The sequence below is a fragment of the Ilyonectria robusta genome (genome assembly GCF_021365365.1).
Source record: "Ilyonectria robusta strain PMI_751 chromosome Unknown BGZ61scaffold_7, whole genome shotgun sequence".
NCBI lineage: Eukaryota > Fungi > Ascomycota > Sordariomycetes > Hypocreales > Nectriaceae > Ilyonectria > Ilyonectria robusta.
This window is the reverse complement of record NW_025764441.1, coordinates 465,290-491,704: the sequence shown is the minus strand read 5'-3', so window position 1 is coordinate 491,704 and position 26,415 is coordinate 465,290. Positions and strand designations below refer to the sequence as shown.

General features: G+C 53.5%; 8 protein-coding genes across 8 annotated transcripts; 6 read left to right on the top strand and 2 right to left on the bottom strand.

Annotated features, from left to right (window-relative positions):
* Window positions 1-1,504: 1,504 nt before the first annotated feature.
* On the top strand, window positions 1,505-2,273 carry BGZ61DRAFT_587061 (uncharacterized protein; the record flags this gene model as incomplete). Its single annotated transcript, XM_046256468.1, has 3 exons — window positions 1,505-1,586; window positions 1,639-1,715; window positions 1,801-2,273. 3 exons carry the CDS (start codon window positions 1,505-1,507, stop codon window positions 2,002-2,004), a joined length of 363 nt encoding a protein of 120 aa, XP_046105920.1. The 3' UTR covers window positions 2,005-2,273.
* Window positions 2,274-3,246: 973 nt separating this feature from the next.
* Window positions 3,247-3,839, top strand: BGZ61DRAFT_476363 (uncharacterized protein; the record flags this gene model as incomplete). The annotated part of the gene is made up of 2 exons (XM_046248797.1): window positions 3,247-3,373; window positions 3,424-3,839. The coding sequence occupies 2 exons, from the start codon at window positions 3,247-3,249 to the stop codon at window positions 3,837-3,839; spliced, it is 543 nt and encodes a 180-aa protein (XP_046105919.1).
* A 3,894-nt stretch (window positions 3,840-7,733) lies between these two features.
* Window positions 7,734-10,247, top strand: BGZ61DRAFT_448742 (uncharacterized protein). The gene has a single exon (XM_046245511.1). The coding sequence runs from the start codon at window positions 8,202-8,204 to the stop codon at window positions 9,753-9,755; it is 1,554 nt and encodes a 517-aa protein (XP_046105918.1). The 5' UTR covers window positions 7,734-8,201; the 3' UTR covers window positions 9,756-10,247.
* A 412-nt stretch (window positions 10,248-10,659) lies between these two features.
* On the top strand, window positions 10,660-12,387 carry BGZ61DRAFT_505182 (galactose mutarotase-like domain-containing protein). The gene is made up of 3 exons (XM_046251827.1): window positions 10,660-11,357; window positions 11,413-11,721; window positions 11,787-12,387. Exons 1-3 carry the CDS (start codon window positions 11,100-11,102, stop codon window positions 12,162-12,164), a joined length of 945 nt encoding a protein of 314 aa, XP_046105917.1. The 5' UTR covers window positions 10,660-11,099; the 3' UTR covers window positions 12,165-12,387.
* On the bottom strand, window positions 12,388-14,437 carry BGZ61DRAFT_448740 (DAHP synthetase). The gene has a single exon (XM_046245510.1). It carries the CDS (start codon window positions 13,991-13,993, stop codon window positions 12,572-12,574), a length of 1,422 nt encoding a protein of 473 aa, XP_046105916.1. The 5' UTR covers window positions 13,994-14,437; the 3' UTR covers window positions 12,388-12,571.
* Window positions 14,438-14,524: 87 nt separating this feature from the next.
* BGZ61DRAFT_476359 (uncharacterized protein) lies at window positions 14,525-15,159 on the top strand (the record flags this gene model as incomplete). Its single annotated transcript, XM_046248796.1, has 2 exons — window positions 14,525-14,587; window positions 14,680-15,159. The coding sequence occupies 2 exons, from the start codon at window positions 14,525-14,527 to the stop codon at window positions 15,157-15,159; spliced, it is 543 nt and encodes a 180-aa protein (XP_046105915.1).
* Window positions 15,160-15,759: 600 nt separating this feature from the next.
* Window positions 15,760-19,241, bottom strand: BGZ61DRAFT_348604 (uncharacterized protein; the record flags this gene model as incomplete). Its single annotated transcript, XM_046240073.1, has 2 exons — window positions 15,760-16,336; window positions 16,390-19,241. 2 exons carry the CDS (start codon window positions 19,239-19,241, stop codon window positions 15,760-15,762), a joined length of 3,429 nt encoding a protein of 1,142 aa, XP_046105914.1.
* Window positions 19,242-23,109: 3,868 nt separating this feature from the next.
* Window positions 23,110-24,702, top strand: BGZ61DRAFT_516529 (uncharacterized protein). Its single transcript, XM_046252292.1, has 7 exons — window positions 23,110-23,464; window positions 23,519-23,648; window positions 23,699-23,773; window positions 23,825-23,967; window positions 24,020-24,044; window positions 24,111-24,539; window positions 24,594-24,702. Exons 1-7 carry the CDS (start codon window positions 23,154-23,156, stop codon window positions 24,624-24,626), a joined length of 1,146 nt encoding a protein of 381 aa, XP_046105913.1. The 5' UTR covers window positions 23,110-23,153; the 3' UTR covers window positions 24,627-24,702.
* Window positions 24,703-26,415: the final 1,713 nt, after the last annotated feature.

Below are 26,415 nucleotides of genomic sequence, written 5' to 3'. Positions count from 1 at the left end.
ACATGAGGGCGTGCCTGTCAAGTCAATAAGCGGAGGACAAGAAGTTGCCTAATTTCAGTTCCCCCACAGGGCGTGAGAGAACTGAATGTTGCTAGAACCCGAGAATCACACCAGATATGTATAAATTATCTCCTAGCCCATTTTACCAGGATCCGAAACCCAGTTGCCGCTACAAGACCTAAGGCCTGGCGCCAAGTAGAGCATAAGTGAGTAGAACACTAGGTTAGAGTGCCTAGAGCCGAGAATAGCGCCAGAATGTCTAATAGGTAACTTAGCGCCCACGGGTTTCTTTCCAGTCTGTCGATCCACCGATGCCCCCTAACTTCATGAGTATTGATATTCGCACACAGGGACAAGCCCTTTTAGATGAACCCCAGGTAAATAAATGGACCTAGGTCATACATAAGTTAACCTTAGGTCTTATATCTATCTTTATCAATAAACATAATTTGATAAATAAGGTTAATAAGACTAATATTAGGACTAAAGATGATAAAAAATGTCACTTCTCAAGCTACTATATTAGTAAGTCTTTCGTGTCAGAGTATGCACTTATATGTGCAAATTGAATGCTTAAAGTCATGGAAGAGCATTCGGTTCAAGATTTCAGGTTACGAGGACAGAGACAGGGTGGTAATATAAACTGCAAAGAGATCTTAGTCGGCGCCACCCTTTCTCTCGGGCTTCTCCCCCATCTCCTTCACCCACATTTTCTCCACGGATGCCTTGCAAAGTTTCTTTCATGGTAATCTTTGGTCAGCCTTGTAACAATGTATTCCGCTCACAGAGCGTTGATATGACGGTCTGATGCGGCTGTGTCAGAGATTCCTGGTTGTGAAGACATCGTCGCTGAGTTCATTGGCCAATAGCATCATGCCTGGGCTGATCCAATTGCTCCTTCCCAACCCAAACTCGCAGCCACCTGGTAGACACCTGGAAGCCTGAGCCATCAGGTTGAGCCATCAGGTTGAGCCATCAGGTTGAGCCATCAATCAGGTGACCTGGGCTTGTGCACTTAAGTACCTACTGAGGCACAACAGGAAAAATATTTCCTCTTCCTCCTCACACCTTCAACCTACACGCACAATACCACCATCAATCTCTTCAACCTGCGCATCCAAGCCACCACAATGCCAAATGGTTTTATCTTTGACTCACCACCATCTTTCTCTTACACCTGCACGTCCAACTCACCATCGTTCACTTCGACCTACGCGTCCAAGTTACCACCATTGAATCTCTTTGACATGCGCCTTCGAGAAACAACCATCAGTCTCTTTGACTTGGGCGACCAAGATACAACAACCATAGTTTCTCATCCTGCTTGATCAGGTTACTAGCATGCATTCTCTTTGATCTGTACGTCCAAGTTACGGCGCTGGTCGAAGAGAATGGTGGCTGTGCTTTGGTCGCGCAGGATGCGGAAGAATGGCTGTTGTGTCTTGGTCGACCAAGTCAAAGAGGATGATGGCTGTTTCTCGAAGGCGCAGGTCAAAGAGATTCAATGGTGCCCAAGTTACCACCATCGATTCTCTTTGACCTGCTCGGCCAAGACACAGTAAGTCATAGCCATCATCACTCTTTCGGTATTCCCTGCCTACTTCATTCTACATGATCCGCTGCTAACCAAGTATGTAGATGTCGAAAGGACCATCTATAGAGGGCCTGGGCGTGGCGGAAGAATCCGCAAGCCCTTCACCGGCAAATGCCGGATTGTAAGTCTTCGTCTCTCCAACTACCTACCCAGGTTGACGGGTACACATTTGGGTGGAGTGTGCAAGATTACTAATATCATTATAGTGCCAGAAAAAGGGGCACAAGGCCCTGGAGTGCCCTGTCCGGGCATGGCAGCTCCGCCAGGCCGTGGAGGAGAAAAAGAAAGAGGAAGAGGAGAAGGAGGAGGAGAAGGCCGCCGAGAAGCCCGTCGAGAAGACTGCTGAGGACCCCAATGGGGAGAAGCCCTCCAAGGGCGGTGAGGACGTCGCCATGTCCGTAGATGCCTAATCCAGGGTTAATGGAATGAAGCAGCCTATCTCGAGCTGTTGAGTACTGTGACAGGCGGTCGGGGACTCTTGGGCTGGCGGGTCGCTAGCAGAGACACCACAGGGGAGATAAAAGGTGGAGGTGAGAGCGACAGAGGGGGGGAGCATCGTGTTTTCTTTTCTTGAGATTTCCTCTGGCAAGTCAGAGAGTCAGAGGGTCTAAAGAATTCTTGTTGGAGTTAATGAATTTGTTGCCTTATGTTCGAGAGGTCCATTTGAGTATATTTTGACCGACGTCACGATCCCTGTCCAACCTCCGTCTCCCACTCTGTCAAATATCGGGCGGCCGCAGGCCTTATCGAAACCTTGCCAGAAAAATTCCCTGCGACCGACTCGATTGACTATCTCATTAGATACTTTCCTATAAGGAGACATAAGCTTCGGATCTATCCGACCACAAACGCGTAGTCTGGTGCAGCTTCGGGGGAAAGCAAGCGCTGGTCCCCAGTCAGAGATGATTCTGGAAGATGGAGATGTCGACCTTGTCAAAACACCTTCGATAAGATGGAAAAGAGCGACCTCTTTAAAACTAGGTGGTGACATACACCAATCCGAACTGCGGTCGCATAAGAGAGACGAATACCCTAGGCTGGGTTATCAGACAGGCCACGCTAAGGACAAAGCGCACTATAAATCTCGGGGATGCCACAACCATTACAAGAAGTGGGAAGTCGATTGGCCGTCAAAATCCAAACCTTTGGGAGAAAGCGCAGAGGCCACTTGAAGCGTGGGCGCAAGTCTGCTCTCTAAAATCATATGTTTGGTGTTAACGCCTGAGGGAGACTCACATCTGCTACACGGAACCTCGGTTTCCGGTTTGGTATCGGCGCCTAACCTACTCTAAGAGGAACAATCGCTCATTTGTCGGCGTTCGAAGCAAAGCCCGCTGGGTGGGTTTGCTGATTTCCTTGCCCTTCGAATGGGACTTTCCTTGAGCTAACTTGCGGCCAGGCATATTTGCGCTGGACTGGGTGACCCCCGTGCGGCGTTGTAATCGCAATTGAAATGTCTGAAGCTTGGAGGTCGTCTCGTATTGCACAGAATGTGTCTGGACAAAAGATCGCTATGTCCGAAAATTATGGGAGTCTGCTCGACACCCCCCGTTCTGGAGCCGAAACGAGCGAGGCCTACGTTGTCTTCTCCAGAATAGTGTTGGAATATATCCCAAGGGCCACAGAAATTGATTCCTATGCATGTCTGCGACATGCCGGATAGCGATGTAGATGACATCGCTCCGATCCAGAGGCACAGCACGTTGCGGACCAAGAGTGGCGAGAGCTCGCACATGGGGTCTACCTTGGCGACGCCAGTCTCGGGCCAGAGACAAAGCAGTATGTACTGGATCTTATAACCTGAAGATAAACTAACACTCCATGACTAGGTGCCCGAGTTGAGGTCACTTCCGCTCCACGGAGGAGTAGTCGGAGGGCCACAAGGATGGCGCAAGAGAAGATCACCAGCGCCTATCAAGAGATTGGCGTGGAGGACGCCAACGATAACGAGCCCCAAGTGGGTATCCAGGAGATCGATTACGAGGTCGACGAGGAGTATGAGGCCGACGACGAGGCCTATGAAGAGATCGATGAAGTGAATTTGTCAGATGATTCAGAGGACGATGAACTCGCCCTTCTTCATCCACATGAGGCCGACCTCAGCGGATTTGAGGACATTGGTGGCGATGATCCTATGAACGAAGACACCGAAGAAACAAGTGACGGTGATGAGCCCGTCAACTCACGTCGCACCAGGGGAAAAAAGGCTGCACGACAACTCAGCAAAATAAAGATACTGAAATAAAGATAATAAAATAAGGATAATAAAATAAAGATAATAAAATAAAGAAAATAAAATAAAGAAAATAAAATAAAAATTACAGTTAAGAGAGATACAACAATGGCGGCATGAAACCGCAGTCAAAGAGCGGCAATTTGGCATTGTGGTAACTGGGACGCGCGAGAGTACTTTAGTGGCGGAAAAGGACGGAAACCAACACCCAACTCAATAACTTATCTTTAGGGAGATGCACAGCAAAACGTCGCACAGGTGTCTTGCAAGGTCGGCCAGCCTTCTCGAGCCTGGAACAATTGAACATGTCATTAGTCCATGTCCCGGGCGATGGCCAACAAAGAGTTTGTCGTGGCCATCTTCCATAAACTTGTTATGGCAAGACAGACATCGAACGTAGGCACCGTCGTCTTTGTGCCCTGGCTCGAGCGTCTAACTGAACTTATAGTTCTTGGCAAATTGGACTCTTGCATTTCATCGTGTCGGGGATGCTTCTTGATGCAACAAGAAAAGGGTTTCTGCTTGGGCTGTCGTTCCGTTGCTCGCACATCGTTTTTTTTTTTGCAACAGACTTTACAAAACTAATCACGTAAATCTGTATCCAGCCTGAGATCGTAAACCGTTTCTGCTGGATGCCTCTTACATTGGTCGTTGGTGCATCGTAGTGGATTACACATACCACATTTGAAGCCGATACCCGGGATAGGTTGCCACTCTGAAAATACAGACCTTAGTCGATACACCTTAGCGCACAGTATCTGTTACGCTCCTTGGTTCCAAGGATGTACCAACAAAGTTGATCGGCGACATACATCACATTCGTGAGGCATGTGCATTTCCCTTGGTTGACAGCCTTGCCCCCAATCTGCTTTTGTAACTCTGGCCTGCCGGTGACACCTCTCACAACGGATACCATTCATAAACAAATATAATAAGAATAATTCCCAAGTACATACGTCGCCTGGCAGAGATGTATTCTGTTTTCTGGCAGCTAATAGACCGTCAATACGCGGCCAAGACTGATAAGGAAGCTGCTGCTACTTAAAAAGAAGGCAGAACCTTCCACAAGGCTCTCGGCAGCGACACAGAGGTCCAGCAGTTCGTTAAATATTATATGAAATTAAGTAACATAAGAATTTAACTCATGCCCGCTGATGCCTCCTCCTGGCCGAGAGTTGAGTTACTTTTTAGAACATGATGCTCAATTAGATCTTGTGTAGACAGGTCCTGGATAATCCAATAGTACCAGAGAGACAAGGAAGCCTAATGTCACAGTGAGTGGATAGGCTCCTGAGGGAGGGTTAGCTCGAGGCCAGGGCGAGGACAGTATAACATACCGCAGAGGTAGAGTTGACAGGGCGAAGTCCCTCAATCTCCTGGCCCTTGGCGGCAACGCCATTAGCGGCGCACTGGACAGGGTAGGTGATCTACCGAAGTAAGGTCGAGCCGAGGACGAGATAAAAGTAGGTCGATATACCCATAGGCAAGTCGCATATAAGTGTCAGCCGAAGTCCTGCTGGGCAGGGGTGGATCTGAAGGGGGCAGAAGAGGTGCGGACTTTTTTCTTGAAGATAGTGAGGGAGGAAAAAGAAGAGAGAGTCGGAAACGGGCGACACTCTAGATTTACCGTGAAACTCATCACATTCAGTATAGGTAGGTGCCTAGTAGTAGAAAATGGCGGGGAGCTGGTTACAATTCAGGGCCCCAACTACCTAGGTTACTGCAGCTAGAGAGGCCATAACAAGGTCCCGGCCAGGTTGCAATGGTCACAGCAGATTACAGCAAGGTCCCAAGGCTCCAGGTTCACATTGTCCCTCAAGTTGCTAGGCCCGTTAATTGCATACGCGTCCTGCCAAGCTCTAGGTTGTCTTCCTTCCTCTCTTATCAGACTGCAACCTCTGCGCCTTTGGGTCTTTGCAGTTTTATCTCTTCAATTCATTGCAAAGGTCAAACCCGTCACAAAATTCAGCCAAATGGAGATTTCAGAATCGTCTTCTGTCCCTACTCGTCGTCATTACTCAACTTCCACATTCGACTATATCCTCGACAGCTTCCTGACCGGCTGCTAGGAATCCGGTCTGGACCGTGTCTTATACACCTCCAGACCTCGGTCCCGGAGGCCGCCGGAGGCAACGGCTACCAGCGAGCCAGCGAAAGGCAACGGCCAGTCCGCCATAGGAGACGTCAGCGGGCTCATAGATTGGCAAAAGCCCCCCGTCTCCGCTGTCTTATGTACAGATACCATACCCTGTCCGGGACAAGTCGAAATGACCATTCTAGTACACTGGCATCATACCATCCAAACCCTACCATCCCAGACAGCACATCGATTGATACGTTCCACCCCACCATCGTTCATACCCTGACAGATACATCCCGGATTATCGCCATGACCCAGAAACGATAGGCTACCACTCCAGCTCTGGCGTCTGAACCTATATTTAAATCATTTTGTCTGCATATCTGTTTCCACGGCTGAAAGAGGAATATTGGCAAGATCTTTTTGGAGCAGGCTACTGCTTCAGAGAGGACCAGTCTTATCACTCCCTTACTAGACCAGCCCGCAACATCCACAGGGGCCAGCCCCAGCAATATCTCATTAGCACAGAGCGCTGGTTCCGCGGGGGCCAGCCCTAGAAAGGTTTGAGCACGCTGTTTAAAAAATAAAAGGAGGGGCCAGGCATGTTCCGGGATTTCCTCGTCCCTGGATGGGAATGGGCCTCGGGGATGCAAACAGCCACTTTCTTTGCAGGGCATGTTGCCGATCAACTTCGGGGCCAGCCATACCCACTGAAGAATAGAACCAACAGCTTCTCGATGATCAATCGAGCATGCCTATTGTTCTACTCTCGAGCCTAGACAATCTCAACCCGCAGGAGATCAGCCCATGGCATTTCCCTTCCCAACACTACGGCCCTTGGGCAGCCACATCCACCGATATAAAGCCCCAAGATGTGCCACGAGACACTCGCAATTCCGACCATGATGTCAGCTCCATAAACTCCTTGCTTCCTGCAATGGAGTGCCTTCATGCCTTTACATAAGAAGCTAAGGCATGCTCTAGTGCCCAAGGAGCTGAGAGTCACACTCCTCCGCGAATCTTGGCAATGTAGGATGCTATGGATCCTGTACCTCGTGCACCGCGGAAATCCCTGAGCGATAAAGGAAGAAACTCTGGATGAGTGGATGTGGCAGAGTGTCTGAGAAGTCATCGAACCACCCTGGAGTCGCTACACATCGATCTAAGATGCATCTGCTCCTCTCGCCCCGATGGTCTGGGCTCATATCTTGCCCAAATCAAAGTATCCCCAGCTTTACCGAGTTCCCTGTTGTGCAGGGCCTATTTCTTGGCACATATTCGATCCACACACGCAGGATTAACTGGGATCACGCGACCATGCTCGTCCATATCTTGTCCGCCTCAGCTGCGCCACTCTGCCTCCCTGGTCGTACGGATAATTATTCCCGCCTGCGAGACGATTTACGCCGCCTTGCTGGCGTAGAAGGGCGGGATCCCACGCAATTCCACAAGCTCAAAGCCGTCAGATACGATCCTGGACAAGCTTCCCGAGCTGAAGTGGATAAATAACATGCCCTACCGCAGCTAGCGTTGTAGCGTGGTAGCGTGGGCTGTGGGAGTGACAGCTGGCCAGTGATCTATCGTGGTCGCGTCACCCCCGGTGGGTCGGGAACAAGAGGCCTCGACGATTTGGAATAGTCTTACGACATCCGCCAGCTCCCACCGAATGGCTGGAATTCCGCACTGAGTGAGCCTCCAGATAATCATCTGTGAAGGGCTGTCAGCATTGACCAGACGGACGGCCCACGAGGCCGGGGGAAAGGAGATTGGGCTGGGTCAAGAACGAGACCAGAGTAAACCCGTTTCGTCAATACGAATATCAATAGTCTCATTTTGCGGTTATCAATCTTTGTGATTTGCTCTTACACCTGTAAACCTTCGGGCTATGTCGGCTGGTTCCTTGGCATCCTGCAGGATTCGTCACCCTAAAAGCAACAAAAGCAACACCCAACATCTCGGCTGACCCATTCACCACGGTCAAACCTGTTTCATTGGCAGCCATGGGCGGAACTGTTGCGTCGGTCCATTGCAGCGTCACAGAAGAAGCGGATGACAAGAAAAGCTGAACTATTTACCTCAAGCACGGGCCTCAGGAGGCGCTGTAGCATCCCTCGAGGGACCTGCGGTGAGTTGCCGCCAATCTAAATATCTCCATCATCTCGGTCTTCTCGGCCGTCTCTCGGTCGTAACGCGTTGAAACGCCCTCACGATCACCACTCTCCGCTTCCGATCCCGGAGCGGTCGGCCTCGATTCATCAACATCAACGCCGCAAGGAACCCAGAATCGGCAAAAAATGCCTGGATTACTCGATCTTTCCACCGAGACGCTATGTCTCGTTTTTAGACACCTTTGCCTGCATTGCCAGGGCGAGTACGCCCTGCCGTACTGCCCAAGCCATCACCATTACGACCACCCCCAACAACAACCGAATGCACCATCATGGTACGGCGCCACCCGCCAGGAGCTTTTCTCTTTATGCCTTGTGTCGAGGAGGATTCGAGATATTGCCCAAGATATCCTCTACCATGAATTCGTCCTCGACTGGGGTAGCACTTGGCGGGCTAACTATTCGTGGGATGGCCGGCTAGCATCCTTTATGCGGACTGTATCCCAGCGACGCGACCTCGCAGACCGCGTCCGAAGTGTCTCGCTCTCGTGGTCCCTTTTGGATCCCATCGGCGACGATGAAGCTCGGGATACACTAAAATCAGTAGCAGAAGCACGCGACATCCATCTCCGATGGCTCTGGAAACAGCGATCACACTCAACATCCGGCGGCGAGAGGTACAAGCGGTTTCTCTCCTTCTTCCTCGATAATCCAAAACACTACGACGACGGCCCTAGGTCAACCTCCGACTGCAACCTCACAATCTATGCGCCCCGACGATCATGGATTTCCGTCGAACTCTTCTCCCTCTTGATGTCGCTGCTCCCGAATTTAGAACATCTGCGGCATGTCGGCCTCGAAAGACGATGCCTGTGGCCGATGATGGGAATATCTCCAGCCTCCTTACACGCCCTTGGCGTCGAATCGATGCCCCTCAAGTCACTCGATTTAGACTGCCACGACTTGACGCTTCTCCGTTTGGCTGAGAATCTGGAGGAGCTTAGTCTACATACTAGCATTATCCACGATGACGCTCCTTCACTGCCGAGTCTGAAGACACTCCGCGTGACTGACGTCAGACTACGCAAAAACTCACTCGAGCACCTCCTGTCCTGCTGCACCGGGGCACTGGAGACGTTTGTGTACGAGGCTAGAGAGCCCATTGACTTGGACATTCAGGACGTCATTGCCATGGTGGAGGGGGGTGACTACCCCGGTAGCAACCACTTCCAGCCGTCCGATGCGGTGGAGTGTCTCCGCAGTCATCGAAAATCACTACGGACGCTCCACCTAGATCTTCGCCGCAGAACGTACGATGATGTAGGGACGGAGCCAATTTGCAGCCTCAGGGAATTTACTGCACTAGAAAGCTTGTTTTTGTGCTCAATGGATATCTACAACGACAGGTTGGACCCGCGGACCGACAATTATGCCCTCGCCGATCGCCTTCCAAAGTCGCTCGAGGCACTCTACCTCGCAGCACACAGCCAAGGCCACAAAGTCCGCCTGGGAAGGGGGTTGCTTGGCCTCAGCAACATCCTGGAGTATCGCCGGGAGCAATTGCCCAACCTTCGAAGCATTTGGTGTGACGACATTGAGCGGTTCGAGGAGGCGTTGATGCGGTATAGGATGTCGACGGCCGGAGTGGATTTCGGATACGAGAAGTGGCCGCGGATGGCCGACGGCCGGTATCCCAAGTTGTTTTCTCCACCAGGTCCCATAACGGACGAGGACCTTTAGCGATGGATGGATATATGTATGACATGGGTATGGTCTGGTCTGGCTTGGGAGGTTCGTTCGGTTGGCGGCTCCCCCCAGAATTCGAAACAAGCGCCACTTATTGTCGTTGAGGAAAATAACGAACATAAATAGCCTCATCGGGCATTTGCCTCGTTGTGTGTCATGCCCGCTGCATGTCTGCCCTGTCTGCCATGCCTCCCTCCCATGGCTGCCAAGCGAGCCTACCAGCCACAGGGATCGGATGTGTGCATTCTTGGCGGCATCCGACTTCCGTTTTCGTTGTAGCATTCAGTGTATGGGTAGTCCAGCAGCATTATACGCATCATGCATTGTTTCCAGGAACTCGATTTTCCTCAGACTGGGCAACACTCACATAAAGGGGTGTGTCGGTGCTTATTTGATCCCGCTGCTAAGAATTCCAAGTGCTTAAACTCCCTCTGGTATCACGCTGCTGTCTACCATCTGCCCTGCCCGCCTGCCCTGCCTCCAAACTGGGTGCCTTGTGTGTTTTGTGTGACGATTCCCTTTTTTTGGTGGTGCTGTTGGCGTATCAAAAGAGACATCTGAGACGTGTTTCAGGCAATGGCTGTGTTGCAGTGTGCATCCGCCACCCCGCCTATAGACGGCTGCGCCCGCCCTACCACAAGCCGGCCAACGGCTGCGACCCAACTGAAAGGCTGGTAAAGGCCCCCTGGAACGTGTCCGGCAGGGCTGATGCAACGCGGCCATTGGGTGGCCTAGTGGATGTGCCCTAGGGAACCCCTCGCTGTACCGGCCGCCGTACCGGTCGCTTCAGGCGTTACCCCGCTAACTCCCAAGGATGCTCACCACTACCGTCAGTACTACGTCGTGGCCGCCGTCTGCCACTCATCACCGTAGCCACGAGCGCAAGGCTTGGCCAGGATGCTGACCAGAGGCGATCAAACCGGCCCCTCAACTGTATATGGACCACGATATCTACCAGCATAAAAGCCGGTTGCGCCCTTCTTCTGAGCAGCAGTACTTCAATCAGCCTTTGCTCCCAGTGCAAAGTCAAGTACCAGCAAGTATCTTTACCACTGGCCACTGACCTAGCTTGAGCCTCAAACCCCACCACCTCCCAAACGCTGCTGCTGCTACAGTGGGTGCACTCTCCCCGCCCCCACTTCGTCACCCTCCGTCTCTCCCCAGCTCCATTCAGCTCCCAGCTCCGAGCTCTCCACTCACTCTTCCCTCTCTCTAATACTCCATCGTCTGTCCCCTCGCTCTCCCAACGTCTCTCGTCCTCCGGCCTCATACAGCGCTCTCATTCCATCCTGCACCACATACACTCAGCCACACAGCCACCGCCAGACTCCCGCCACCATGGTTGACAGACCCAACAAGCCCTCCGCTCTGGCGTCGACCCCCGCCGCCCCTCCACAGCCCACCGTCGACATCACCCACGACCACTCCCGCGTCTCGGCCACGCTTCCCACCGGTGAGAGCGTCGAGGTTCTGCTGCACGGCGCCAATGTCCTCAGCTGGAAGGATGCCGCTGGCCAAGAGAAGCTGTGGCTGAGCGAGTCTGCTGCTCTTGACGGCTCTGCGCCAGTTCGCGGCGGCATCCCCATCGTCTTCCCCGTATGTACTTCCTTCACAACACCAGAGACCTCCGTACGCTAACCCGCTCTTCTAGGTCTTCGGCACCGCTCCCGATCACGAAGCGACCTCCAAGCTCCCCCAGCACGGATTCGCTCGCAACTCCCGCTGGGAGTTCCTCGGCCGCTCCACCAGCGAGGGGTCCTCTTCTAGCGTCAAGCTCGACTTTGGCCTGTCCTCGGAGAACCTCGCCGAAGACGTCAAGGCCCTGTGGCCCTACAAGTTCAACCTCATTTACAGCGTCTCCCTCGATCCCGAATCCCTCAGCACAACTCTCGTCGTCACCAACGACGGCGATGTTCCATTTGACTTCCAGACCCTGCTGCACTCCTACTTCAAGATCGATGTATGTCCAGACTCTCCCAAGCACATGTGCCACTTGCAGGCGAATACTGACCCGCTAAATCTTAGGACATTTCTTCGACCGATGTTTCTGGCCTTGAGGACTCTGAGTACATTGACAAACTCGCCAACCAAGCTGTCGTGACGCAATCTGGTGCCGTTGCTTTCTCCAGCGAGACCGATCGCATTTACACCCCTGCCAAGGGCCCCAAGCACCCCGTCGTCATCTCCAGCGCTGGCAAGCCGGTCTTCCGCATCGTCCGCGACAACCTCGACCAGGTCGTCGTATGGAACCCCTGGGTCGACAAGGCGGCCTCCACCAAGGATTTCACCCCCAAGGATGGCTGGAAGCACATGGTTTGCGTTGAGCCCGGCAGTGTCAAGGGCTGGCAGAAGCTGGAGGCTGGCGATGCGTTCGAGGCTGCGCAGAGCATCACGCTGGCGTGAGAATTTGGTTCCCGGAGAACAGGGAGTAAGATGTGAGTTTTTCGGGATGATGTGACGGGTCACAGGGCAAAGAGTGAACAGAACAAACAGAGTTGGAGCAACAAATGCAGCTTGTGAGGAAGAATGGTGAGGAAGAAGGATGAGGAATGAGACAAAATGTCCCAACAAACATAGTCAAATGGATGAAGTAGAGGAGAAGAAGGAAGAATTTGACGATTCAACGGCCAACGTGGTATATATTTTCTTTTACTCGCAAGACACTCCTTGATATGACTCCCGACATCACAATATTCTTCAAGTGCACTTTTACCCACTCATCTTTGTCTTTCTTTTCAAAGCGCTTTTGAAAACCTATGCAAATATCCACCCGACCGCTAGCACTGGCCGGTCCTGTTAACTCTCCCGCTTTACACCCGCAACTTCCTCTGCTCCTGGGAGAAGTGGTCGGCGATCAAGAATGCCAGCTCGAGAGCTTGCTTCTCGTTGAGGCGCGGGTCGCAGAAACTAGTGTAGTTGGTCGACAAGTCGTCCTCATCCAACCCCTCACTTCCACCCATACACTCCGTCACGGCGTCGCCCGTCAGCTCCAGGTGCACACCGCCCAGGTAGCTGCCCTCGTTCTTGTGGATGCGCAGAGTCTCCTGGAGCTCCTTGTAAATGTCACCGAAGCGGCGTGTCTTGATGCCCGTGGGCGTCGACAGCGTGTTACCGTGCATGGGGTCGCACTGCCAGACGACACAACGGCGGAACTCGGAGTCCTCGACGGCGCGGATGTGCTGAGGTAGGAGGTCACCCACGCGCGAGGCGCCGTAACGGGTGATCAGGGTGATCTTGCCGGGCTCGCACGACGGGTTGAGCGTGCGCAGCAGGGCGAGGAGGTCCGTCGTCGGCGTCGTAGGGCCGACCTTGATGCCGATGGGGTTGGCGATGCCGCGGAAAAACTCGACGTGGGCGTGGTCGATCTGGCGCGTGCGGTCACCGATCCAGATGAAATGCGCCGACGTGTCGTAGTACTCCTTGCCGGAGTCCTCGCCGGGAGTGGGGCTGTAGGCCCGGCCGCCTACCGGGGGCTTCTCCAGCAGGCGGGTCAACGCCTGCTCGTAGTCGAGGAGGAGGCCCTCGTGGCTGGTGAAGAGCTCGACAGACTCGAGCTCGCCGGGACGGGCGTTGATGGTCTGGAGGAAGCGCAGCGTCTGCTGGATGCTCGAGGCGATGGCCGAGTACTTGGCCTTGAGCGCCGGGTCCCGGACGTGGCCGAGGCCCCAGTCCAGCGGCCGGTGGAGATCGGCAATTCCGGAGGCAATGGCGGCGCGGATGTAGTTGAGCGTCGCAGCGGAGTGGTGGTAGGCCTTGACGAGGCGGTTCGGGTCGATTTCTCGGTCCTCGACGCGGTACCCGTTGAGGATGTCTCCCCTGAAGCTGGGAAGCTCCTTTCCGTCGACCATCTCCGTGGGGCTAGAGCGCGGCTTCGCGTACTGTCCCGCCATGCGCCCAATACGCACGACTCGCTTGTTCATGCCCCAAATGAGGACGACACTCATCTGCAGGAGGAGCTTGAGCTTAGACTCGATGGGGCCCTGCTGGCAGTAGTCGAACAGCTCAGCGCAGTCGCCGCCCTGGAGGAGGAAGGCGTTTCCCTGGGCGACATCGCGGAGATGGGCCTTGAGGGCGAGGATCTCGTTGGGGTGGACGAGCGGCGGGAGACGGGTGAGCTCGCCGACGGCCGTGGCGAGCTTGTCGGGCTCGGCGTAGGGCGGCGACTGCTTGATGGGCTTTGTTCTCCAGGAAGCCGGGTCCCAGGCTGCGGGGTGCGAGGGGAGAGAAGCCATAGTTGAGGTGGATGAAGAGGGTGGGAGGATGTCTTGTATGAGTCGAAGGAGGGGCAGTACGCGGAACCGGCCGCAGGAGGGTGAGTCTTGATTATCTCTTTATAAAAGAGACAAACGAGAGAGGAATATGAGGCGATATGAAGAACAAAATAGCCTGATTTCCCCTGTCGTCAAGGCCAGGATATTGTGGTGTGTGTGAGTCACGGCAAAAGTGATTCAAACAAAGAAATACGGCATACCCTGCACAAAATCGAAGGTCGGTCTCGGTCTGTCTAGGTTTTGCGGTTGAGCGACAGGAGTGGTAGTCAATTGGCGAATCAAAGCCGGTAATATGCGGGGGTGGCCATTAAGAGTGTGGCTAGTGTAAGTGACTGTGGCGTGTTGATATATTGCGAGCAGCGTATTGAACTGCGGAGGGATCATTAAGGCGGTGGTAGGTATAGGTTTTATCCTGCATGGTACAAAACTTGAAGTACGTGTCCTTATGATGCCGACTTTGCGAGTTGAAGATCCTCGGTATATCAAGCAAAAATGGTCGAGCGCAAACACACTGCACATAGCTTCATCCCGGCCGCGTATAAACTAGATTGTGAAGTAAGATACACGTTTCCTCATATATTGTAACTTAACACATTCTTAACCCAAGGCATCCATGCTCCATCTTTCCACCACTGTTCCGGTCGTAGAAACATCTGGTCTCATCGAACTGGAACTACCCTATACCAAAACGACCCCTCCATGCGACCCAACCCCACATGCTAAAAGCACCAGCTCAACATCGACCTCAACTCTCCACACGCAACACCACCACCACTCCTTCACCAACCCCCTCCACGACAATGGCTGCCGAAGACGAGACCCAAACCACCGCCAAGTCCGCCGAGGACCGCAAGGCGGCCTCCGCGCTCGCCAGCCTCGACGCCGACGAGTCCGCCGGCTCCAACAACGTCGACCACGATGCCGCGAGCAAGGCCATGAAAGCCCTCGGCGGCCCTCCCAAGGCCGCCCCCGCCGCTTCGTCCACCAAGAACGTCAAGGTTGACTCCGCCGACGTCGCCCTGCTCGTCGAGGAGCTCGAGCTGTCCAAGCCCAAGGCCACCGAGCTGCTGAAGAGCCACGAGGGAAATGCTGTCAAGGCCATGCGGGCGTATATTGCCGCCGCGTAGGAGGCTACCGGGATAAGGAAATTACCAAAAATGGAGAATAGAACAGCGTGATGGTTTGGCTCGGTGCGCGGTCGACGGGTAGCATGGGTAATCATCACCCTGAAGCTTCCACCTATAGATACACATCGAACTCGACCGCGACGACCATCCGCCCCCGACGCCCGAATCGGGTGGCGAGTGATTATGCCACACACTGGATGAATACCAGGCACGAGGTACATGACATTTCATAGATGGCGGATGGAATTTGGAGCCAATTCAAGAAGCGGTTCGACTGGATGATGAATGAAGCAAAATACAACACACTCCATGGTCACCCTGGTAGACTTGCAACTCTTGAAAAGCACCTCGTGGGCCATTATTATGTACTTATGAGTGAGCAACCCTCCCGATTCACAATATCGGGTATCCATACAAGAATTCAAATCAACCAGGCCCCCTTTGACTCCAAACACCAACGGTCCCATGTATGCCTCCTTATCCAGTTCCCAAACGAGTGTCAGCTACCTGCCGTCCGGCGAGGAAAGAACCAAAGCTGTACCCAAACCAAAATGCAAATGCATGTACAATATCCTAGTAATTCACAATGTTTGATGGCATCTACTGCCAAGCCCGAGCCAGCGGACTGCCAATCTTGGGGGCAAACTGCAGGCTCTTGCGGCGGGCGGCCATAAGCCTCATGAGCACCTGCTCATCCTTATCCTTGCTCAGGATACCCGCGCCCATCTCGCGGAAGGGGTTTTGCTTAGGTGGGCATGTCCGCATAAGCAGGTTCTCCTTAGTAGGAGAGTAGTCCAGATCGTCATCTTCCTCATCATCCGAGGGCGTCCCGGGCTCAAGGTTAGCCGCATAACGAGCAACCGCATCCGGGGCAGGAGTCTTGGGGACGGGAGTGAGCATCAAATTGGACCAATCGTGGTCCTCCTCCTCATCCAGGTCGTCATCGGCCTGCTCAGAGGGTGTGTACATCCAAGTGGCGCTCTCACGTCGGTTCTTGGAAGTGATGGGAGTGCTGGGAGTCCGAGAACCCTTGACAGGGCTGCTGACAAGTGTGCCGTTCATGTTGGCCAGAGCCTTAGGCTCCATGCTCTTGCGACGGCGAGCACCGCCACGAGGGACGACCTTGGTGTCGATGTAGAAGGGGGCTTCCTCGAGCCACTCATTCTCTCTCTCACAGCTGTTCCGAGTTAGTTTATGATGCAATGGCGAATAATAAACGGAACCACTTACTCAAGCACCCAGCTGACGCCGACACACTGGACGACGCCGTTGGTTTGGCGGACCTTCTCTAGGGTCCGCTTACCGCCATCCTTGAAGACGACGTGCGTGATTCCAACCTTACTGGATGACACCTCACCAGAGCCACTGGGGCTCCAGGTCCACGTCTTCATGCACTTGGCTCCCATCTGAGTGAGGAGCTCCACGAAAATGCTGCTGGCGTCTGCGCCCTCACTAGTGTGCACGTCCACGAACACGACGGCACCGCGAAGCAAGGCAGGGTCGACATCCCGTCGAGGAGTACGCGCAGGCGTACCAATCGATGACCAGAGGTCAGACTTGGACGGGGTGACGGGACCAGGCGTGGCAGGAGCAAGCTCGACATTGGTGACCGGAAGACTCTTGCTCTCCTTCATGGGAGAGTACGAAATGACGCTGGCACTCCGGTTGGATCCAGTAGGACGCTTGGGAGCAATGCGAGACGCAGTGAAGCAGCGCTTCTTGAGAGGGCTGGGGGTAGAGTCATCCGCAGGCTTTAGCGGAACCTTGGTGGTCGTGTTGAAGGCCTTCATAACTGGACGAACAGGGGTCATGAGGACGGCGGAGTGTGAGTTGACAATGGCGGGATCCACAGGAAACTGGTTTTCATCCCCGTACTCCTGGCTTGCCTCGGAGAGGGTGTCGTCAAAGGTATCCGTGTTGGCAACCTCTTCAAGGATTTCAGGCTCCAACAGGGACATCTCATTGGCCTCATGGGCCAGAGCGACATCCTCCTCAGTGACCATGATATCATCGAAAGAAGGCTCCTCTACCTCAGCTGCTTGGCTCTCAAGCAGAGCCTCTGTGTTGAGATCAGGGCGGACGGACATCTCATCCTCAAAGAAGTGGTGAGAAGCCGGGGTAGATGACTGTGTAGAAACTGGCTCTGCCGCCTCAGCAGAAGCCAGGGGAGCCATCTTGATGGGGCTTGCGGCGGACCAGGAACCAAATCGCTCGGCCAGAGCGGTGAAACCTCCGAGGGACTGTCGAGATGCCTTGGCTTGGCTTCGACCAGTTCCCTGGGTCTTGGGGGTCTTGTGGGCGAAAGGAGTGGGGGTAGTCGGGACTGCCTTGACGCGGAGCTCCATATCGTCTTCGGATTCCGAGTCCAGACTATCATATGGATCCAAGTCCTTCTCCCTAAGCTGGAAAACAGGGTTCTCAGCCTGAACGGGGGATTGAGATGGGCTAGAGCTAGCAGATGCGGGCTCCTCAGCCTCCTCCTCTTCAGCGGCCAATTCATCAACGGCCATCTCGTCATCGGCATCGTGAACAAGCTCAGCAATCTCTTCAATGGGCTCTTCAACTTCTGCAACATCGACGTGTGCATCCTCGACCATATCCACAGCATCGGGAGCTTCATCCAACTGTATTTCAGGCTCATCAACAATACCCATGTCCTTCTTCAAAACTGGGTCCGCATGGCGGGGTAGGACAGCAGACAGTCGACCGGGGAACTGTAAGCTCTCCATGGGCTCCGTGAAGGGGTCATCTTCGAGATCATTCACATTCTCTCCAGGCTGATCCTCCATCATGAGCTTGGCTGAAGGCCGATTCAGATTGGCGGGGGTGAGGCCCGACAATACGAGAGGCTTCATAGCTGGGGAAGTGCCCAGAGCAGTCTCATCCCGTTGTCGAGGCTCGGTGAGAGGCACCATGCCGGGAAAGGATCGCTTTGCGGGTGATTGAAGTAGCGAGGCCTTCATCGCTGACTGGGGTTGTTGAGAGTTCGGAGGGTTTCCGAAGCTTAGGCTCTTGATGGGAGACGGTGGTCGCTTGGCAGCCGACTGCAGAAGGGATGCCTTGAATGGAGAGGCGTTTCCAGTCTGTCCAGTGAGGCCCCCGACTGGTTTCAAGGCAGAGCCTGGTAGTGGCACGGGGCCAATTCGTCGAGCGGGGGATCTCATGGTGTCCTTGAATGAGGAGGAGACCATCCTCCTCGCAGGAGAGGCCAGGACTGATGTGCCCAGGTCTGGAGGGTTCAGCACGGTGTCGGCATCGATAGTCGGTTCGGTTTGCTCCTCAGACAATGCTGGTTGGCTCTTGTTGATGGTGTTGGTTGGTGGTTTGATAGGGTTTCTCATCAATGGCTTGACAGGGGTCGGTTCGCCTGCAAGCTCATCTTCGGAGTCGTCCTTGGAAACGGGCATCTGGGTCATCTTCTTAGGGCTCAGGGGCTTTTGGTCTGTCGTGGCGGTTCTTACCGCGGCTCTGGTGGTTCGGGTGCCGCCGGCCGCACCGCGCTTGGCTGGTCGGCCACGGAGCCCGCCACGAACGGGCTCCTTGGCTTCGATGGCTGGCTGGATGTTCTCCTTGTCGGGTTCCTGGAACTTGACACTCTTCTTTACCACGGGCTTCGCTGCCGCGGTTGGTCTTGATGTTGCAGTGGTTCGGACTCTGGTGGTTGTCTTCTTGGCTGGTTCAGCGGCCTGCTCCTCGGTTGAGGCTGCGGCCGCTTTCCTAGGCCGTCCTCGCGTTGCTTTGACTGGTGCGGGATCATCCTTAGGAGGAGCTGCTGTGGCGGCCTGCTTTGTGACTCGGGCACGCGTGGGCTTTGCGGGCGCCTCAGCTTCTGCAGGGTCCTCCACCTTCTTCGGTCGGCCTCGCGGCCGCCTCGGTGCGGGGACTTCGCGTTGGGCTTCTTGTTCATCATCTTCGTGCTCATCTGCCCTTGTTTTCCTCTTAGCGGCGGTGCTTTTTGTGCCGGCCGTTGCTGTGCTCTTTGCCCGCGCAGCGGCTGTGATGATCTTGGTCGTCTTAACGGTGGGCTCGCTGGCCTTGGCCGCGGCGCGCGCACGCGTCATTCTCTTGGGTGGTGATTCCATGGTGTTGGTGTGGTTGCTGTGTGGGTGTTTCGTAGGTTAGTAGAAAGAAGGCTTGCAGGAATGTTTACACATTGCGATGTGATGTTGATGAAGACGGGAATCCCGTGATGCGCACCTCGGCAGGCGGCATTGTTGTGAGGCATCGTGTTTGGCGACGTTGCCCGGCAACGAGCCCCACCTTTCCGCCGCACCGTTGATCACAAGCTCCGCCAGCGTTAATTGGCAAGAGTCAATTGGGCGCGTTAATTTGCTCCTTTTTACAAGGAGAAGACTTCGAGAGGCTACATTCAAGACTATGAATCTTAGTTGAGAACTCATCCGATGGCACGGAGTAGATAATTTGCAAGACACACCTGGCTACATATGCGGCCGTGATTTAGCGTGCGAAGTTAATGACATCACTGATGGCCCTGGTCAGTGCATGCAGAATGGAATGTGCTTTTTACGATCCCGGCAAGCGTGTGTTATATGCCATTGTGAATCGTCCATTATCTCCCTGTCTTTTATTTTTAATATACAACACTCTTACTTGCATGTGTTGCGTGACGCCTTCATGTCTGTCATGCATCCCATGCATTTTCAACAAGTGGTCAACTCACCCTACACTAGGGGTTTGCACCACTCCCTTTACGCCCAAATTAACACGGCCATTCATGATGACCATTTAACATTTGACGCACTTGCAATGGACGAAACAAAATGGCCGGAAACATCTGGTCGTCCAGAATAATCGACATTGTCGGCTCAGGTTAGAGGGTTTTTCCACGTCTTCATTCCATGCCTCGGCCCTCCTACGAACCGTTCATTGTCGACCATTTGGCTTACTTTCACATATGCAAGTCTTTTCGTCCGAGTTCGGTCTAAATGACTATTGAACTGAGTTGTGTATGAACGCAGAGAAATCGAGTACGCATCTGCTTAAACCTAGTCCTTCATCCTGAGAACAAGCACCTGTATATCTTTGGACAAAAGAAATAGTTAATGAGTGGCCCTACAGTCTCGATCCCACCAGTACTGTAGTTTGTAAAAAAGCTTTGGTGTGATATCATTGGTACAAAATTAGGACGCGTTATTCTGTCACTGGCTCGGAACGGCCTTGGATGACACCTAACAAACTTGGGAGCGGATTGTTGCATGGTGGTACCACTACAATTGTGGTTCTACAAAAGTTCAGTCGCCAAACATCCCGGCACTCGGCATGGCGGAGACTCAGGCGAGAGTCTGCCTGAAGAAATTTCCGGCATTCTCCTTCCTTAATTGGCCATGACTTGAGTTGTCGCAACTCCCGGATTCGAACCGATCCGAGCTATGTGCTTGCCTATTCAAGCCAGTACCTACCGCATGCGGCAGCAGCTTAGGATCCTTGTATTCACCACCATGACGAGTAACTGGGGCTTTGTAGTACTTTGCCCATCCTTTGCTGCAATTGACGATTTGCAATGGATGGCTGCTATCTCCAAGATTTGCGCCAATGTCGGCAAAGCTTTTACCCTGCAGCGAGAATACGAGATAGATGGAGGTGAAGAGTTGGGCCTCGGCAGGGAATGAATAGTGTTTTGATTTGGGCGTGATTGATCTGCGCCCAGAACAAGCTTGTCATCGAATCAGGGCGATGAGCTGTCGAATTCGGACTGCACCTGATTTTGTCACTGGCGCATGGCACACTGTAGGAGCCGCAGGATGATGACAACAACCCCGACGATGACGTCTGTACTGCTGGATGCTAGAACATTTGGCGTGCCAGAGAACACAACGCTCAATGATTGTTAAGCATTCGCAGGAAATGCAAAAGTTGGATGAGAGTGGGCTAGCGAAGCTTCTAAGAGGGATGGTGGTCGGTCCTCGCCACGGCACTGCCGACGCTAGGTTCGGATTTGAGGCGTCTGTGCATGATAGCTCTGCTCACACCCGAGATTCAAGGGTCGTATCCCACTCCGTGATGGGACACCGCGCGGCAAGCTTGCAGATCCACTAGGTGGAGTTGGTGTTAGAGGCAGGGCAGAGACAAAAGACAAGGTGTTGAATAAACTTCGGGCTAAATTCTACGAGAGTGGGAACACATTTGCCTCTGTTTGTTCAAGGCTGAAGCGGTCATGTTCCTTACCGAGGGGCTGGAAACGTCGAGCAGGATGGAGGCAGCGGTGTGTGGTTGGCCTGACCGTATCAACTACTTTGTGTAAACTCTCTATCGAGATCGGGATGGCTGAAATTCTTACTCTCCACAAGTAGCGGTGGCCTCACATTCGGAATGGTCGGAGCTCGGAGTAACTAAGCGCGGCCCCATTTCTTTTGTCATGTCTTTCGATACCATGAGGCAAATTATACCTAGTAGAGGCGGACGGCCGGTGCTATTGCGGATGCCGGCTCGGGGATGAGTGGTTTCGGGGCTCAACGTCATGATCTTGCATCGCTACCGCTAGTGTCTTCGCGTGGATCTGCCAAGAAACGTGTCGGCGTAATGACATGCTGAGCCACGACGACACGAGTGAGCCAAGATGCCTTCTAGATCCAGCCACCCCGAGAGAAGGGCTAGCTGGCTTCTAGTGGCGAAGGAGAAGGGCAAGGGCATGTTGGGCAATGAGCGATGACGTCTGGCATTGATACTGGAAACCAAGGATGACATGGGCAGGATTGGTGTAGAAACGAAAGAGTTGTGCCTTGAGTGATTTCTGGAGGATTTTTAGCATCCTTCTAAGTCATGAAACACGCTTGAAACTGGTTCCTTTGGCCAACCAACACAGGTTTATGCTTGCTTCCCCCAGTGAGGGCGCGGCTCCGTCCCCTCACAAATCTATACCGAACAGAATCTGGCGCGGCCGCCGGTCGAGGTTACCTTGGCAGTTATGTGAGCATGAGTGATCAAGGGGTGCCAAGTGGGATCCTTGTTGACGCGTGGGGGGAGGGAGGGGGAGGAAAGCAAAGAAACCTTGAGCCAGGCGGCGTGCTGGGGCGAATTCGTCGCCATGTGGCCTGGTTGGTGATGATCCTTCCTTGCGTGGCTAATTAAATAAGCTTAACGACTAGGGACTAGACTGATCAGGTGTAAAACATCCTTATGCGGTTGCGTAACGAGCAGGGATGGATTGCCGACCACGGCGATGGGCCCGAGATCGGCCCAAGATGGGATGAAATGCGACGAAATGCGACGTGGATGTTGAGTGAGTGCATTTGCATGCAGGCTGAAGATTGATTGAGGTCGCATTTGCTGTGGCTCTCTGCTCTCAGTGCTCTGTTCTATATTACTACGTAGTCAGAGTGACGTGAACGCAAGGCTGGGCATCACTCAATATCTTGTTTCAATTGCCTTGTTTTGAGGCGATCCTCTCCATCCCGCAACCATCGCGGATGGCGGTCTCAAGTGCTTCTAGTGTTGGTTGGCTAAGGCTCACCACCTGTAACAGCCCCCTAAAATCCCATCCATCCCGCAGGCTAGAACTGACCTTGTTTTGTCATCCAGCGCCGTCCCGTCAAATAAACATCCCGGCAGCCCAACTAGGCCGGGATCAGGCGGATCAGATAAAGTCAACGTGCAACAACGGTAATTTCAGGAGCGGATCCAAGCCAGCGGGCTACCGTTACATCAACGACAGACGTCTATAGAAGCCTAGCCTAGAAGTCTATCCCACCAACCTCTAGGACTAAAGCCCAGTTTGGGCAAGGCCCCGTAGCCGCGTAAACAAGGATGCCATCGACGGGATGATTTATCCCGGCTGGCTAAATGGGGCCCTGGAATTCCAACGTGGGAGGTGCCAAGCAGTTACTAGGCGTAGACATACCAGGGCGAGTACAGCCCAAGTACAAGCCCCGAATACAGTTCGCTCTTAAATACAACGATCCCGCCCATCAACTAACAGCCTCTTGCCAACCACATCACTCTCTTTCATCGCCTCCAACTTCAGACTATCATTCACCATGCGTACTCAGATCCTCGCCAGCGCCCTGGTTACCGGGGCCATGGCCTCCCGGCCCTTCCTCAACTCGCCTGATACCGGCATCGAGGCGGTCCTCGGCAGCACTGCCGGCCTTCCCGCACTCGCCGACATCATGGGCCTTCCCGACTTTGACTGGGCTGCCGAGCACTCCCTCCCCGACAAGAACTACACCTACTACCGCAACGGTGCTGGTGGCGAGTACTCGTACCGCAACAACCTCGAGGTGTTCCACCGCTACCACTTCAAGCCTAGAGTTCTGGCTGGTGTCTCTCAGCTCAAGACGACTCTTGCGTAGGTCAAGTCTAAACCAAAGACAGGAGTGTAACTGACAGGTTTCTCGCATAGCACTACTATGCTTGGCCACAACGTCTCGGCCCCCTTCTTCATTAGCCCCTGTGCTCGCGCCGAGTACGGAAGCCCTGAGGCTGAGTACGGCCTGGTCAAGGGTGCTGCTGAGGGTGACATCATCTACATCGTACGTACCCTGAACGTGTCACTTTGTATCAAATGCTAACTAGAATCTAGCCCTCCCACTATGCCTACCTCTCCATTGAGCAGATCCACGCCGCCAAGGCCGAGGGCCAGGTCGTGTTCCAGCAGGTGTGTTTCCGCAGACTGTCTCAAAACGTTGCCAGTGCTAACCATTGCTAGCTGTACCTGACCTCCAACGACACTGTGACCCAGCGGGAGATTGACCGCAGCGAGAAGGCTGGTGCCGATGCCCTCGTCTTCACCGTCGACTCTGCTGCCGGCTCCATCCGCCACCGTGCTGGCCGCTACGGTGTTGGTTCCGCGTAAGTATTACTCTGTCCTTCGACCCAGCTTCAAAGCTAACATGTGTTCCAGCAACTCTGCTTTCTCCACCTTCACTGTCAGTTCTTACCCGCGAGCTAAACAATCCCGACGCCTCTCCGAATTCCTGCTGACAATTGAATAGTGGGACTACTACAAGAAGCTCCAGAAGATGACTTCTCTCCCCGTCATCCTCAAGGGTATTGGCAGCGTCGAGGATGCTAAGCTCGCTGTCAAGTACGGTGCCCCCGCCATCATTCTCTCCAACCACGGTGGCCGTCAGCTCGACGACAGCCCTTCTGCTCTCGAGGTTGCCCTTGAGATCTACCAGGAGGCTCCCCAGGTCTTCAGCAAGCTCGAGGTCTACGCCGACGGTGGTGTCCGCTACGGCGGAGATGTCCTGAAGCTTCTCGCCCTCGGTGTCAAGGCTGTCGGTCTCGGCCGCCCCTTTATGTTCGCCAACGTCTACGGCACCGAGGGTGTTGCCAGGGCCATTGAGATTCTCAAGAACGAGATCGCTGTCGATGCTGGTAACCTGGGTGTTGCTGACCTGAAGAAGATCAACGCCAAGTTTGTAAGTTATTCTTTTGCGAAGTTGAAAAAATTAAGTACTAATGCAACAATCTAGGTCAACTGGAAGCCCAACAACTGGTACTCCTAAATGACGAAAGATTTCTGGCTGTAAAAGCTAGAAAGTTTGTATATAGTTGCTTTGCCTATCCATACATTATTTGAACATAGAATACAAGTTTCAAGACTTCGCAAAAACGGTACCAATTCGATTGACTTTGTGTTGCATTCTTTCTAGAACCGTAGTGTCGGGAGAGCTCCCAAATATGTGATGGACTTTGGTTCTATCGGCCGAGCCGGGTACAAAAGCTGATTGCAACACGTTGCAGATTTGAGCTTGACTTGAGGTGGGGAGTACTGGCAAGCGTCATGTCATTGTGAGTAACTAGTTTCACTAACACCCACGTCCTCGTGATCAGTTAAAACAAGCAAGATGGACATATGTTCTATAGTCGTGTGTCCGGTGGCACTACGCACTGTAGATGGAGACAAAACATTCACGGTGGGACAAAGCCCAATGGTGCACACGGGTGCACACATCCGTCTGGTATTGCAAAAACCAGATAACCGGGAGACATATAACTGTTTCATGGCCAGAGCTGGACCCCCTAACATCACAACACCGAAATACTAATAACCGAAGCCCAGTGGCTGCCAACTCTTACGGGGAGATGACGAACCCCATCCAGCAGGCAGTAATTCATTGCTGCGTCCGTGCCTTGCAATCTGGGCAAAATGAGGAACCAGGTTCGGGGAAAATATGCATTACGAGATTGCCTGCCTTGGATGCGACCTGAGAAAAAGCAAATATGCCGTGTGGAGCTGGTGGGTATTTCTGCACAATTATTATCGTGGGCTGAGTCTCGAGCAATCATATCCGTTTCAACATGTTTCAAGGATCACGTCAACTCACTAGGCGACTAATAAGCAAAAGCTGTCAAGTCCCAGCTGTAAGCTTTGTTGGGGGGGGGAGAAGCCCATGAGCTAGGACGAGCACTCGGCATAAGTCCCTGGACGAAGCGGTTCCTGGCCCACAAGTTGCCAGGCAATGCCGGCTCCGATGCATGCTTCCTGGTTAGTTCGACTTAAGTTCCGATTCCTGCCGGGTTCGGTGCACCCGAGGATTCAGAGTGCGAGTTGTGGCAGCTTGTGATGTTGCATTTTCGCTCGCATAGTGCAGTCAGACAATCAGTGAAACGGGCACGATGAATCCCTGACAGTGCAACCCGAGTCGACGACTCAAATTTGCCGGTATCCATTGACGGGGTCTTCATGCCAGATCTCGTGCGTTGTTTTTCGTCTTGGTGGTGATCTGTCTGCTCGATGCGAGACCCAAGGCACTCTCTACAGTGGGGATGTGGAACACGATCCACAGTCTCTTCAGCTGTCGGGCATCGCGATGTCACGCATTGCGTTGTCGCGTACATGCTCTATGCTATTGCACTATATGCACCTTATCGCGGTCACGCCGTGTGTTGGCCCCCGTGCAGTGTTTTGCCTGCAAAGTGCGTTGGCAACCGAGTGGCGGCCGCATCGACATGGATATCCCCAGATCCCGCGGGAGACTCCCGGTCGATTTCCCCGTACCCGATGACTTGCATATGCTAGCGAGATGCTTCCCGAAGACAGGCCCGGTACGTATAAATAGAATACCAGGAGTCTTCTGCCAGGGTGTTTCTGCCGGAATTCTGCTGCTCAACAATTTGCATCACCATCTATACCACCCACCTGCTCCAATTGTCCAAGGGGCACCACCAAACCGTCGTTTACGATTCCCAAGCTCCCGGCAAAACACCCAGTAACACTCATTCAGCATCTCGATTCGTCTCGCTAAGAAGCTGCCGCTGCTGCCGCAGAAACCCTGTCCTCGAACCCTTACT